Source organism: Cervus elaphus, chromosome 11 (genome assembly GCF_910594005.1).
Source record: "Cervus elaphus chromosome 11, mCerEla1.1, whole genome shotgun sequence".
Lineage (NCBI taxonomy): Eukaryota > Metazoa > Chordata > Mammalia > Artiodactyla > Cervidae > Cervus > Cervus elaphus.
Genome location: NC_057825.1, coordinates 15,898,610 through 15,912,738, shown reverse-complemented (window position 1 = coordinate 15,912,738; position 14,129 = coordinate 15,898,610). Strand labels below are relative to the sequence as shown.

Genomic DNA, 14,129 nt, shown 5'->3' with positions numbered 1-14,129 from the left:
AGGCTCTGGGGACCCAGGGCCCCACAAGGCAGCAGGGTCCCTGCCCTCGCAGGGTGACGGCCTGAGGCAGTGCCTGCGATGATTGAACTCTTTCTAGGAGCCAAGGACCGCATGGCGTCCTGACGACCACGTGTGCACCCGAGCGCGGCTGTACCACTCGGAGCAAGGCCAGGCGCGCGGCACGGTGGTCTCCACTCCAGGGATGCGCAGCAGAAAGACAGGAAACTGGGCTTTCCAGCCCGCAGGGTGGGGGCTCCCACGGATACGCTTAGTCCCTTCTGCTCTGGTTTCATCTTAGGTGGTGGGGAGAAGCAGGGTGACCACGTGGAATTACCATCCACATAGGAACCGGAAGAGAAAGGGCAGGAAGCCCGACCAGACCTCTGGGTCGCCTGGGATCACCCCTGGGCCCGCTCTTGACTTCAAGGACCTTTCTCCACAGATGTTTTTACAACATCTAAAATATGAAATGTCCCCAGGAGTGCCCCTGGCCTTCCTCCCCCTTCTCCACTCCCATTAATGTCACACCAACCAAGCGAAAAATCAGATTTACAGACTCTACTGTTTCTCTTCCCGGACTCTCTCTCTCTTTTTTTTTTTCTTCCCTTTAATCCAAACACAACCAAATTCCTTTATTCCTCGTGCTGTATTCATCCTCCCGCTCCCTCACCCTCGGAGGTCACCTCCCTTCTGCCAGCTGCCCCCCTCCCCCAACTCAGGGTTTCCAGCCTCCTGGGTTGTTCTGGACTTTTCAGGGTGACTGGCCATCTCATCTACCCCGAGGCTCCACCCCGAGGCTCCACCCCGAGGGCTCTCCAACTCTTTGCTTCTGGCTATACTTACTTGGCGAGGCCTCCTCTCCTCCCTTTCACCCACCAAGCCCTTCAGCAGCCCAGAGGCCTACCTCCACACCTCTGGATGGCACAGATTTGGACCGAAAAGTGGCATCTTAGCCTCCTGCCCAAGCCTCTCCACTGGGGGCCATGCAGCACTCTCTTGGTCTCTCCAGCTTGTCCGTGCGGCCCCCACCCACAAGCAAAGGCTCTTTACTTGTGTTAACTCCTGCTAGCTTTTGTTCCAAAAAGACTTTTTTTTTTTTTTAAATAAAACACTAGCACGTGGAAAGGGCTTAGGCAGAAGTGATTCTTTTAGAACCTTCTGGTTTGATTTAAAATGACATTGAGTAGAAATATTTAAGACGCGATTTCATACTCCCCAGCCTTGTTAAATAGGTCACAAATGAGCACCGTTTAAACATGTTTTTCATGGCTCACTGTCACTATTATAAACACTGATTTTTGTAATGTGATAGAACACAGTGACACATTCAGAATCACCTGAGTGCAGCTGTTTATACTCTCACGAGATGACCCAAGAGTTTTGAGCTATTAATATGTGTGTGTCTTTATAGATTCCTTATTAATCTGTCTTCTCTCCCTCACCCTTCTTTCTTCTCCTCCTCCCCCTCCTTCTCCTTCTCCTTCACTTCTGCTTCTTTAGGTCCTGAATTCACTCCACTAAGCTTGTGACTTTTCCCATTTGACAAGTTAGAAAATCAAAATTTTACCTATAAGGGACAAAATAGGAATGAATAGCAATTGACGGGGTCCCTGAAGAGTTATTTCTTGGCAAAGGAGTCCTGATACATCTGAGAGCTGGAGATGAATGTGGGATGATGCTGTGCCATCCTAAAGCTGTAAGTCTCTACAAATGCAAAGTAGTTCTCAAACAAATCTTTGATGTAGATGTTTCTTAGAAATGAATCTAAAATTTCAGAGGGTAAAGCCAAAGTCCTGGGTGACTGTGGAAATGCTTGACATTTCTTTCTTTCCCTCTTTACCATTTTTGAAAACTTATTTTACTTTTGTGCATTTGACTAAACTCTTTCATTTTCCAATATTTAACACGCTATCCTCACTCTGGCCATTTGAACTCCTTTCAGTTGTTCTCACTGGGTTAAAAGAAACACAGATGCTCTCAAATAATCCCAAAGAAATAGGGGTTGATTTGGTTTCAGTTTGGCCACATTTAAGAGAAAATCTGTGTAACCGCCACCTACTCAAACCTGAGCTCTGGTTGGGTGATCTGGCAGGCTGGTCAAGGACTCTGGAATTCCATTTCCCTCTGCTTCAGGCTCATACCTGTGGCCCCAGCCATCACATCTATTTCCCAAATGGGAAGGATTATTTGCAGAATGGCATGTGACCACCCCATATGCCTTCCTGTAAAGGTGTTTTCTTGGAGGTCTCACTGAGCTGGCCTGACCAACATCTCCCTGCTCAGAACCATGTCACAGGGCGCCTCTCTGCAAGGGACGCTACCTTTCCAGGTTTATTGTGATTCAAACCAAAGTGTGCATTTTAGTAAAGAAAAGTGGACAATCAACTATTGAGTAGACTGCCAGCGCCCACTGATTTCTGTGGTTAACCCCACTGAACTGGGCCTGCACCCACCAGGGCACCTCCTCCAGGCAGGGGAGTTCCGTCTAAGGAGTCACAGGATTCTCCCTCAGGATTTCTCAGCCTCCTATTTCTGCCTCTCAGTTTTCCCTTGCTTTTGATCTCCTTCTAGCTACCTTGCCTACTCCAGCCATACGAGACCCTCCCCACCTCTCTATCCAAATCCTGCAGAGAAGTCAGCAGATCTATGTGTTTTTCAAGCCCAAATTTGAGGAGGATTCTGATTATTAGTTCAGCTTAACTCCTGAGAGAGACAGAATGAGTTCCAGGTTTGAAGCAAGCCTGTCATCCATGACTGATCTTTCCGTTCTGTTTTTTGGGGGTAGGTTTGCTTGTGTTTTGTCTGTTTGCCAAGCTGCTTGGTGGCTTATGGGATCTTAGTTCCCCAAAAAGGGATTGAATCTGGGTCCTCAGCAGTGAAAGCAGAGTCCTAACCACTGGACTGCCAAGGAAGTCCTCATGAGCTATCCTTTAGTTTGGGGACCTCTAGGCCAAATTACGGAGAAGGCAATGGCACCCCACTCCAGTACTCTTGCCTGGAAAATCCCATGGATGTAGGAGCCTGGTGGGCTGCAGTCCATGGGGTCACTAAGAGTCCGACAGGACTGAGCGACTTCACTTTCACTTTTCACTTTCATGCATTGGAGAAGGAAATGGCAACCCACTCCAGTGTTCTTGCCTGGAGAATCCCAGGGACAGAGGAGCCTGGTGGGCTGCCGTCTATGGGGTCACAGAGTCGGACACGACTAAAGTGACTTAGCAGGCCAAATTAACCTCAGTCAGGGGCCCTGGGGAAGACAGGGTCTTTAGGTCCAGCTGAAAAGGGGAGTATGCTAAAGCTGGCAGAACTAGCTAATGATGGGTACTGCAAATGATTGGCACTTATGATGTGTAAACTCAAGCTAAATATACACTGGTGATTATTTCATAGAAAGAGACATCAAAAGGGTCAATCTTATCCCTCATCATTTTTTTCAGTCTACTCAATGTGCCATCTATTATGATGAGATCTAGCTTTCTGTCTGGTCACAGAAGAAACAGTCTGTAGCTATGCAATTTAGTTCTGTGAGATGACAAAATGTAAAGTGATAGTACCTCCCCTGCTATGGCCATATTCCACACCCACGAGTCTCAAAAGATCAAAATGCATCGCATTTTTAATAAAGTTATATGGTCTTGACCCAATGTCAAAATCAGGATTTAGTGATGGCCCATTCACCGGCTATACATATCATACTATACATATAGATATCTACTTTCAGGCAGAACCAGTGTGGCTTCCAACAAGAATGTCATTCATCCTTGAGTCCAGGTTTACTGTCTCTACTGTCCTTTACAGATAAGCCATCACTGAGGTAGGGTGTATCTCCTCTTCCTTTCATTCCTGGCTGGATTTAATGGGAGAATCGCCAAGCCAGAGTTTTCATATTTTATGCTTTTCTACCAGTGATATTTTAGCCATAGATGTCTCTTCAATAATTTAACTGCTGAATTAATTTTTTTTTTCTGTTTTTTATGAAACCCACATCTTGAAAGTCAAGGAGTATAACAAGACTCACGAGGAGTCCCAATGAGGAATTTGAAACACATTCAGGATCCTTTAGTAATTAATGGCAAGGAATGTCTATGCCGGGTATCATTCATACAGGGTCTATTTTTGTTTGTTTGTTTCCTTTAAAATATAAATAAAATAAAATTCTACAAAAGTGAAGAACATCCTAGGATATTCATGAAGTGAAAACACTGACTATATTATCTAATGATAAGACTGAGTTGCCATAGATAACTCGGTTATTTGTCCTTTGGTTTGTACTGAAAGCTGGTGTAATTAAGCACTTATGTGTGGTTGTGTTAATTGTGCACTTGAAAATTTGTTACAATACAACACAAACATTTCTACAAAAGCAAATTTAATATACAACAAACACTCACCATGTAAACACATCTTTTAAAAAATCTGGTAATAGTTCCAAGGATCACTTACAGGCTTCCATAAAAGTATTTTATATCAAGAATCTCAATACAGAATGATTTCTATGTCAAAATACATTTACGCTGTAAATTGTTATAGAAAAGAAAAAGACACAGAGAAATGGAGTTTGCTGGTATTGAATTCAACAGCAGCAACTGCCCCTGATAATCTTTCTTCATTTTCTACTTCAAGCATTTCTGACAACACACGTCCATCTACCCTTCTACAGTCTATGCTTTGACTCACTCAATTGACCAGTTAAAAATCTCAAGACATTATTATCATGCTTATTCGCAACATCAGCAGCTCTCAAACCTGCCCAAAGCATATCTGGGGGCCTGTTCCTCTCTGGGCTGACACTCAGAACTTTCCAGAACCTGTCCACAGTATCAGTATGGAGGGCCATACTTTAGAAACTGAACAGTAGTTATCAAGATGCAAAACAGGAAAAAAGCCACATGAAAACCGCAAGTGCAGATCAATCACACAATTTTATTAGAGTCTTTTGAACAAATGTATTCCTCTGTGAAAAACTCTTGCAAAAGCGACATTGGGGTATACTATTTTCAACCCTGAGCAATAGCGCTGCATACCAAGGGGGTGGGGCGAGAAGCTGGTTCCATCGAAACGCCAAGCACAGCCACTGATATGCTCTATGTGATCAGGTTTTTACAAAAAAATACATAGTTTTCAATAAATAATGCTTAATTTTACAACTTTGATACAGCAATGTCATACACCGTTTTAACACACGAAACTCTGCATGCTAGACAGGGTACAGAAGACAAGACTTCGCCATGCATTTTCTTTTCCCCTTAGTGCTATCGGACATCCTCCTCCAGCGCCGGCCTCGGGGAGCGGGCCCCTCTGTTTCACAGCCTCTGGTCGTGCGCTGGCATGCAAACTCTAAAAAGGTTCCCCCCCCCCCGCAAACCACTCAGACTTCTAAACAAAAGTGTTTTTGTTTTGTTTTTTTTTTTCCCCGCTTTCCTGCTCCCAAACCTGGAGTGGCTCTGAAAATACAGACTTGGGCAGCGTCCTGCTGGAAACTGCTCTGGGTGTCAGGTGGCCCCGATCTGGTGGCCTCCAGGGAGCGCTGTTGGCCCACCACCACTAGGAGCCCCACATTGGAACCGGCAGGCTCCATCCTAAAACAGTCCGTTCCAGAAAAGGGTGTCATGGAACAAATGCCAAAGACTCTTAAACCCACCACATATGTACAAGAGTAAAAATAGACAAAATGGGAAATTAAGGGTAATGGCATAGAACGTTTTGCCCGATGTGATCCAAGGGCACTGTGTTTCTGAATAGAAGCTGGATGAAGAAATGTGTCAAGAGGGCCCTTTGTCAATATCTATTTGATCAAAATTCTTTAGGTTGCATATTAGCAATATTTCCAGTGGCTTTTTTTATAACGAGGAAATATAATAAGTCTAATAAAATAAGGTCAGCATTGAAGTCACTTCAAGGACCCTAGAGTGAATTTTGTTTTTACGCATTTTTCAACAGCTTGTCATACTGCTCCGTTGTGTCATTTTCACAGCAGAGAAAATCCACGTCTATGTGACTAAGTAAAAGAAGCTTGATCAAACATTGAGAAGGAAGCCTCACGTCTGCCCATCCAGGTTGTCTCAATTCACCGATCGCTCATGTCAAAACACATCTCCGCTTGACCATATTGCTCTTAGTGGTTTGTTTTCTCTACAGAGAAGTGATCCATTTGCAACAGAAGTTCCTGTGTCGTGTAAAACAGTCCTGTCTGTGCACTGGCAGAGGTATTGAATCTTCTCGGAGTATCTCTACCCAATAAAATTATTACTTTTATACATGGAACATTATGAACTTATGTTTCCCTTTGTAAGCCATTGTATACTTTCTGCACTTTTGTGCTTTTATTGAGTATAAAAATAGGTCTCCTTTAAAATTCTGTTTAAGTTCACTAAAAAACTACTTGTTTGTGAAATTCTCTTAAAAACTCACTGCATCCACATGGAAGAGATAAAACTAATTAGGCAGCTAGTTGATATAGGTAGTGCTAAAAAAATAACTACAGTGAAAAAAAGAAAAAAAAAAAGCTATGTTAGCATTCAAGAAAAAAGCCAGTAGCAAGGTAAAATGGGAGAACTGAGTTTAAGAAATTGTGTTTCATCTTCATTGTGATTGAAAATGAGGGCCCCACAAAAAGGGGGAAGAAAAAGGAGTTATCAAAGAGCAGACTTTGCCAGATCATCAAATGAAAGGGGGTGTGGCAGAAAAAATCCAACAAATGAACAGTGAAAAAGGACCAATGATTAAAATAAGCCAGACGGCTGAAAAGCACGTGTAAGAGTCAGCAGATGGAGACGGTTACTTTGGGAGCTTGTGAATTCCCGTGTTAGATACATAAGGCTCAGTCTTGGTATTCTTACAGGCCTAGGCTATACAAAGGGTATTTGAAACTGACATTCCTAATGAAATTTTATAAAATTTGGCCCTTACAATAACTGAGAAATATCCTGAAAAATCTTCCCTGAAGCTGTAATAAAGAAAGTTTCTTATCTACTGATAAAATTGACAACTCAGTAAACTATTTTCGCTGGTCATCCTACATAAGAAAAAAGCACAAATATATTGGCCTCAGAAATCTGTTAAAAGCAGGGGACCACAGTAAAAGAGTATAAAGATTCTATAAATGGGAGAGTCCAAGAAAACCTCTCTATAAAGTGTTCACAAGGATACATATGCCCATTAGAAGAAAAAGTAAGAATATACATATTAATCATATCAGAGAATAAAAAAGTTAAGATTGATATAATATATTTATATTGAATGACTACTTTAAAAGAGAGCAACTTATTTGCTTTATTTCTCAGATTACTTTCAAAAGTCATTTAAATTCTGAAGAGAAAAACAAGTGTAAGTTTCTCAAAGTGTACCAATAGCAAATGACTCTGGATCCAACTCCCAGAGAAGGGAAAAACAAGTCTTGCTGTTTAAGTCTTTCTCAAAGAAAAGAAAAGGAAAAAAAAAAAAAAAAAACCCTAAGTGGTCCTGACTGCTATATGCATGCATATTTAAATCACTTCCTCTCGATTAACATTAAAATGAAACATCTCTGTTCAAAATGGTTTTAATGATTTTTCCCCCCAAAGGATCTAACAAATAATTTGCCCTGTGACTGTAGTCATTCATAACATACATAATATTTGCAAAGCACAGTTTAAATACACTGCCTTCATTAGCATTATATATTCTTAATAAAAGGATGCATATCAGAGTGTAAAAACTGGAAGATTATTTCCACAGTTTAAAGAATTAATAAGAGAATGCTGGTTCAAGTTCTTTAAGATGGAAATCTTAGTAAAATGCCATCCTAAACCTGTGAACAACTTACAAACAGCAGGATACCCACTGACTAAGCTGCAATGCACTAGGCATCCCTCCCCCCTCCCTCCTTACTATTTAAAAATATTCTGTCAATGCTTAGTTCAAAATAAGACTTACTTAAGAGACCAAAAAAAATGCAATTAAATTTTTATTGAAGACTATCCAGTGGCAAGAATACCTTGTGTATTATATTATGTTTTAGACATTCAATAAAGAATTCATTAAGAATGATTTTCACAATGCATTCATCAAAACAGCCTTAAATATTGTTAAAAGCGCATTCAAGCGCCTGTCCTGAGTTCTAACAGGTTTTTAATTTTAGATCGCCGATCATCTTTGTTTTTTTTTTCTTCTTTTACTATCAAGAACTTAGGCTACATAGCTTTTTGAAAATTTTCATCCAGACTATGCGTTTCCATTCTGAAGCCAAATCATTACATGTTACTACTGCAAAGTTTCTACCTCACCACAGAAAATGTCCGATTCATCTATGATTGAAACATAAAATACATGCAAAGTTTTCAGGTTTTCCAAGTACATCGACTCAGTCTTATGAATGGGTTTGTGTTTTCAACAAGTTTCAGAACTGCAGCAGAGGGCCACCGTGTAAAATTCCCAGCACAGAGAAGCGTCAATTGTAAACCGCTGGTTCAATTACTCGTGGCTAAAATAAATGTCCCACCAACGACTACATCAGTCTTATCATTTGGGAGTGGGGACCCGGGGTGGGAAGGTAAACAATTCCAGAGATCCAGTTCTAATATTGAGAACCTTGTTATTTAAAACCCTCATCCCTTTCTCCTCCCAAGTGTTCTAAGGAAATCTGATAATTGATTCCTAGAAATGAAACAGCCACAGAAAAGAAATGTGTCCGTCTAAGGTCAAAGCTTGCTGGTTTCGCAAGGGGGATGGGGGCCGGGGGGAGGCTCGCCGAGAAGAGGAGGGAGGCTGGGGGAGGCCAAGCAGGCAGGGACGGAGCCCTAGAGGCAGGGGAGAGGAAAGCCAGGTTGGAAGGATACCCAAGCGCCCCCGGCCTAGCAGCTCCCGGCAATGAGTGGACACTTAAGTCTCGCCAGCATCTCAATAAAAACGGAAACCAAACCTTGGTAAATCACTGCAGTAGGTGACCAAGAAAGTCGTGGTGATTTTGCACCTAGTTCCAATGAGCCACTGCAAACCTCCCCCACTGCAGGCGCCGGCTCTCTCGGAGGCAGAGCTTGAGGTTGGCGCTCGGGCCCCAGCGCGGCCTCCGCGCAGCCTCCCTGCCTCCCTCGGCGCGGCCCCCGGGGAAAGACCGGCCGAAGGCACCGAAAGGGCGCAAGGCCAGGGGCGCGCGTGCCGGGCGGTGCTTGCCAGCCCGGGCCCGCCACGAGGGCTCCGTGACACAGGCGGCCGGGTCTGGGGAAACGAGAGTCAACGGGCCAGGCAAACAGCGCCCAGTACGGAGAACTCAGCAGGAGCCGAACCACCTAGGAGCCCACTCCGCCCCCGGCCTACCTCCGGGGCAGCCCTGGAGCCGGCGCGCAACCCGGGAGCCGGGGGCCCGGGCGGGCTTTCCCGCTCATCCCCGCAGTTTGGCGGCCTCACGGCCCCAGTGCGGGTCTTCCCGCGCGTCTCCAGGCCCCAGGGCGCGGCGCCGAAGCGCGCGCGACATTCGCGCGGAGAAAGCCTGGCGCCCAGGACCCGGGGCCCTGTCTTTGAGATTCCCGGCCGCCGCCCAGGCGCCCTCGGTTACCGCACGCACCCCCCCACCCCCCACGCCGGCTCCTCCCGCACAGACTCTCCGGTGGCCTTGCCCCGTTCCTCCCGCCGCCCTGGGCCAGGCTTCCGCGCTCCTTCCCCCGCCTCGGGCCCGCCGCGCTTCGCTCTCCCGGCGACGCCGGAAAGAGACTGAACACCGACCACCACGCCCCAGCACCGGTCACCGCTCGCGGTCCAGAACTGTAGCAGCGCTTCCCACCAGCGCACAGGCGGACATGCAGCGTCAAGGGCGGGGGGTGGGGGGTGATTCAAAACTGGAAACGGCTGTTCCCCGCCTCTTAAGGAGGGACAACGGCGGGCATCCGCGCGCGCTCAGCGCTGGCCACCCAAGGGCGCCGGTCACCGCGACTCGCAGCCCCGACGCGGCCCCTCGCCGAGAAGGCTGACCCCCGGCCGGGTGCCCGCGACGCCCGCCGCCCGCCGCCCGGATGGGCTGGGAGAGGAGGGTGGGAGTCGCGGAGGAGGAGGTGAGAAAGGAAATGGGGTTGCAGAGGGGGGAGGGAAGGGAAGGCCGAGAGAAAAGAATCCTCCGCCCCAGGTTTTCCTAACCAGCCACCGAAAAAAAGAGAAGCGAGAAATTGGCCAGCCATTGAGCACTTCAGCCGAAGCCCGGGGAATATGGGATTCCCTTCGGTCACCTTCCCACCCGCGCGCACAAGGGCCTTGTCTCTGAATGCCCTGCGACAACACCACCGCCAGTAGGACTTCCATAGAGACTATGGGCGATGCGAGTTTCTATCAGTTCCAGCTGATTTATTAAAATTGTCAAGATACAGACTTCCAGCACCAAAAAAAAAAAAAAACAAAAACAGGCAATGATGTCGACAGTGCATTGAGTCTGCTTTGCCACCATTTGCTACAAAATATGCAGATGGTCTGTACTTTATTTAGATTATATTGCACAAAATGAGAAACTTTTTAAACTATGTGCCTTTTTCTTTTTGCTAAAAATCGAGAATCCAGTTTCAAACCTTCCATCTGGGGCCCCATCCACATATCACAGCGTATGAGATACATAAAGTCCTACTATAGTACAGTACATATACAATCTTTAAACTAAGATAACAGCTCTGAGGTCTATATCACCGTTTTCAATAAATCTTTACCTACAAATATTGAACAAATCTCTACTATAGCTGTACAAAAAGTTTGCTTTTTTTTTTAAACCACAAGGCCTTTAGATGCAAGGATTATTTTAAACTTTTAATCCTTTTTAAACCAGGACATAACGTACCAACATACTTGCATGCTAAAAAAAATAAAAATAAAAATAAAAGAGGAAAAAAAGAAATCAAAAGGGAAGAAGTGCCTGAAAGTCTTACTGAAAAAACACAGCAAGAATGTTCCCTTTTCACTGTACAAAAATACGCCTGAAAATATATTAATTTTTAAAAAAGACTGAGGTCTGTTATGTATCAAAAATGTTTCAATACCTTTTGTACTGAGGTCTAGGCTGCCTGGTATTCAATCAAGGAGGTATAAGGGAACAAGTTACAAAAACAAAAGTTGGCAAGTAGAAATCACATTTGTAAAACCATAAACAATTTGATCTGAAAAGTAAACTCTGATCTTAAGTCAGTTCACAGTTTTTTTTTTTTTTTTGTAAGCGTTTGTACAGTCTGCATTTTTTCAAGCTCCCTGCAGTTTTGTTAAGAATCGGATGCATAGAAGACATCAGTTTTCTCCCTCCAAAAAAATAAAATTAAATTAAAAAATTTGCCATGGTCCCTTTTTTGTTGTGTTTGTATTTTTTTTAAAAAAAAAATCACCAGTTCTTTAAGATCTCTTAAGAAAAAAAAATAATAATAAAATAAAATCTCCAACCAACTCCCTAGTTGTGCTGCCAAAGGGTCCTCTGCAGGCGTCTTCCAGACTTCAAAGACCAACAAGCTTCAAACAGCGCCTTCCGGAGCGGGTCCTCGCTCCCCTCCCCCGCCCCGTCCCCTCCGCCTTTGTTGCCATCGCGAATTTCAGAAAAAAAAAAAAAAGAAACAGTAATTACAAAAACACATTTGCGGGGGGGGGGGGGGGGGGGAGAATCACAACTCCAGACTAGGTTTGAAACTACCTTGAGACACGATCAAGGAAGGGAGGGGAGGTTGGGGGGGAGGGGAGGGGACAAAAAAAGGACAGGAAAAATGTTTCAAAAACTACTCATTTCACTTTAACTCCACCAAAATTTTCAGCATCTTTCCAATTTGTGTCACGACATCGTATCAACATCAGCATCTTCTTCTCGCCCCTCCACCCTACCGCCATCACCGTCGACACCAAAACCTTGTATCATCATCATCATCATCACGACCACCACGACTTCCTCCCAAGGAACCCTGCTCTGCACCCGCCAGAGAGAAAAGAGCGAGAACGGGGCGCCCCCACCCCACCCCTCCTCTCAATACGTGAACACCAGGTCGGAGAAGTTCGCCTCCAGCCAGTCCCCCGCGATCATCTCGCTCAGCTCGGGCGTGCAGTAGTCGGGGAACTCGAAGTGGGAGCCCAGGCTGCCCTCGCTGAACGAATCCAAATCCTTATCCACCAGCGACAGGGACAGGTTCCCGGCCGCCGCGCCGCCCCCCAGCTGCTGGTCGCCGGCGCCGTGCGCGCTTTGGGAGAAATTCAAGCTCAGGTCGAACATCAGGTCGTCGGCGTCCTCGCCGCCGCTGCTGCTGCTGCTGCTGCTGCCGCCGCCGGCGCCGCCGCCGCTGGACGAGGAGGACGAGGAGGAGGTGGATACGGAGCGCGCGGATGCGGGCGACAGCGCGGGCTGCGCCAGCGGCGGCGGGTGCTGCTTGGTGATGTTCTTGAAGCTGTAGTAGAGGCGGCTGCCGCCCCCAGCGCCCGAGGCCGCTCCGGCCCGCACCTCGTCGTAAAGGCTCGCGCCCTCGGGGGACTCGGCCGCGCTGCTCAGCGTGGGGCTGGCGGGCACTTTGGCGACGCTGTAGCGTCTCAGCAGCGGCGGCGGCGGCGGCTGCTGGCCCGGCGGCTGCAGGAGCTGCGCGTGCGGCGGCGGCTCGTCGTCGTCCTCGTCCGCCTCCTGCTTGATCCGCAGCTGCAGCTCGTCCTCGTCGTCCTCTTCGTCCTCGTCGTCGTCCAGGAATACGCACTTGACCGTCTTGCCTGCGCCGCTCACGCGCAAGCTGCCCAGCACGTAGTCGTCGCCCGCGCCGCCGCCGTCCCCGGGCTGCGCCGCCTTGCCCGCGCCCGCTTTGGCGCCGCCGGCCGCCGGGGCCGCGGGGGCCTTGAGCTTGCCGCATTTCTTGCTCGAGCCCTTGGAGGTCTTGGCGCCGCCGCCCGCGCCCGCGCCCCCGCCGCCGCCCGCCGCGCTCTTCTCCGGGCTCTGGCCGGCGCTGGGCTTGGCCGACGGGTCCATCTTGGGCTTTTTCCGGGGCCGGTACTTGTAGTCGGGGTAGTCGGCCATGTGCTTAAGCCGCAGCCGCTCCGCCTCCCGAATGAACGGGATCTTCTCGCTGTCCTTCAGCATTTTCCAGCGCTTGCCCAGCCTCTTGGAGATCTCGGCGTTGTGCATGTCCGGCGACTGCTCCATGATCTTCCTGCGCTCGATCTTGGACCACACCATGAACGCGTTCATCGGCCGCTTGATGTGGCCCGACGCCGTCTTGCACCAGTCCGGGTCGCTCTCGTCCAGGGCCACCGGGCTGCAAGCCATGAATTCGCCCTCCTCCGTGTCCAGCGCCTCCCGGGGCAGGTTGCTCTCCGCTTCCAAGCTCTCGGCCTGCTGCACCATGATCCGCGGCGGGGCTGGGCGCTCCCACCCGGGCCGCTCGGTCTCGTGCGGGGCTCCCCCTCCCCCGCTCGGCCCTCCACCTTCCCGGGCAAGTTGCAAAGTCCTGGGCACCCCGCGTCCGCGGCTCCCCCCCTCCCCCCCGCCCCCCCCTTCCAGTCTGCACACAGCGGCTGCGGCGACTCGGGGCCGCCCGCGCGCGGGGCAGCTGCGGCCCGCGACGCGAGAGGAGGAGGCGGCGGCGGCGGCTGCGGCGGTGGTCGGACTAGCCCGGGGACCCTCTCTCTCTCTCTCTTTCTCTCCGGCTCCTGGCTCCCGCCGCGAGCGCCGGACCCCGAGCAACTCCCAGGCGCGCGCGCGCTCCTTCTGCAAAAAGTTGAGGGCTCTCTCCCAACTAGTTATCAGGGTGTCATCGGGGTGACGTCACCCCGCGGGCCAGCCAATGGCCGGGGCCGGCCCCGCCCCGCCGCCTTGATTAACTTGGCGGCTCCGCCCCGTCCCCGCCCCCGGGCTGCAAAGATGGGGTGGGGGAGGGGGAGGAGGAGGAGGCAGGTCTCGGAAAGTGTTCTTTAAAAAAAAAAAAATCCGCGTGTGTGCACCGAGGCGCCCCCCTCCCCGGTACGCTCGGGAGCCGCGCCCATCCCCGCGGGAGGGCCGAACCGGGCCAGCCCCAGCGTCGGAGCGAACCGAGCACACCGGGTTCCGGGAGGGGCCCGGTGCCCCTTTGTGCCCGGTCCCCCGCCACCCGCCCACCGCGGAGGCCGGTCGGGGTGAGCCGGTCAGGCGCGCTCCCTCTCCGCGTGCGCACGCCCGGGCACGCGCACAGACC

The 14,129-nt window shown here is 48.9% G+C and overlaps 1 protein-coding gene across 1 annotated transcript; it reads right to left on the bottom strand.

Annotated features, from left to right (window-relative positions):
- Positions 1–4,904: 4,904 nt before the first annotated feature.
- SOX11 (SRY-box transcription factor 11) lies at positions 4,905–13,654 on the bottom strand. Its single transcript, XM_043917615.1, has one exon. It carries the CDS (start codon positions 13,301–13,303, stop codon positions 11,951–11,953), a length of 1,353 nt encoding a protein of 450 aa, XP_043773550.1. The 5' UTR covers positions 13,304–13,654; the 3' UTR covers positions 4,905–11,950.
- Between the last annotated feature and the right edge of the window lie 475 nt (positions 13,655–14,129).

What these genes read in the sequence shown, in the direction of transcription:
- SOX11 (XM_043917615.1), bottom strand. Translation starts at nt 13,303, where the DNA reads ATGGTGCAGCAGGCCGAGAGCTTGGAAGCGGAGAGCAACCTGCCCCGG.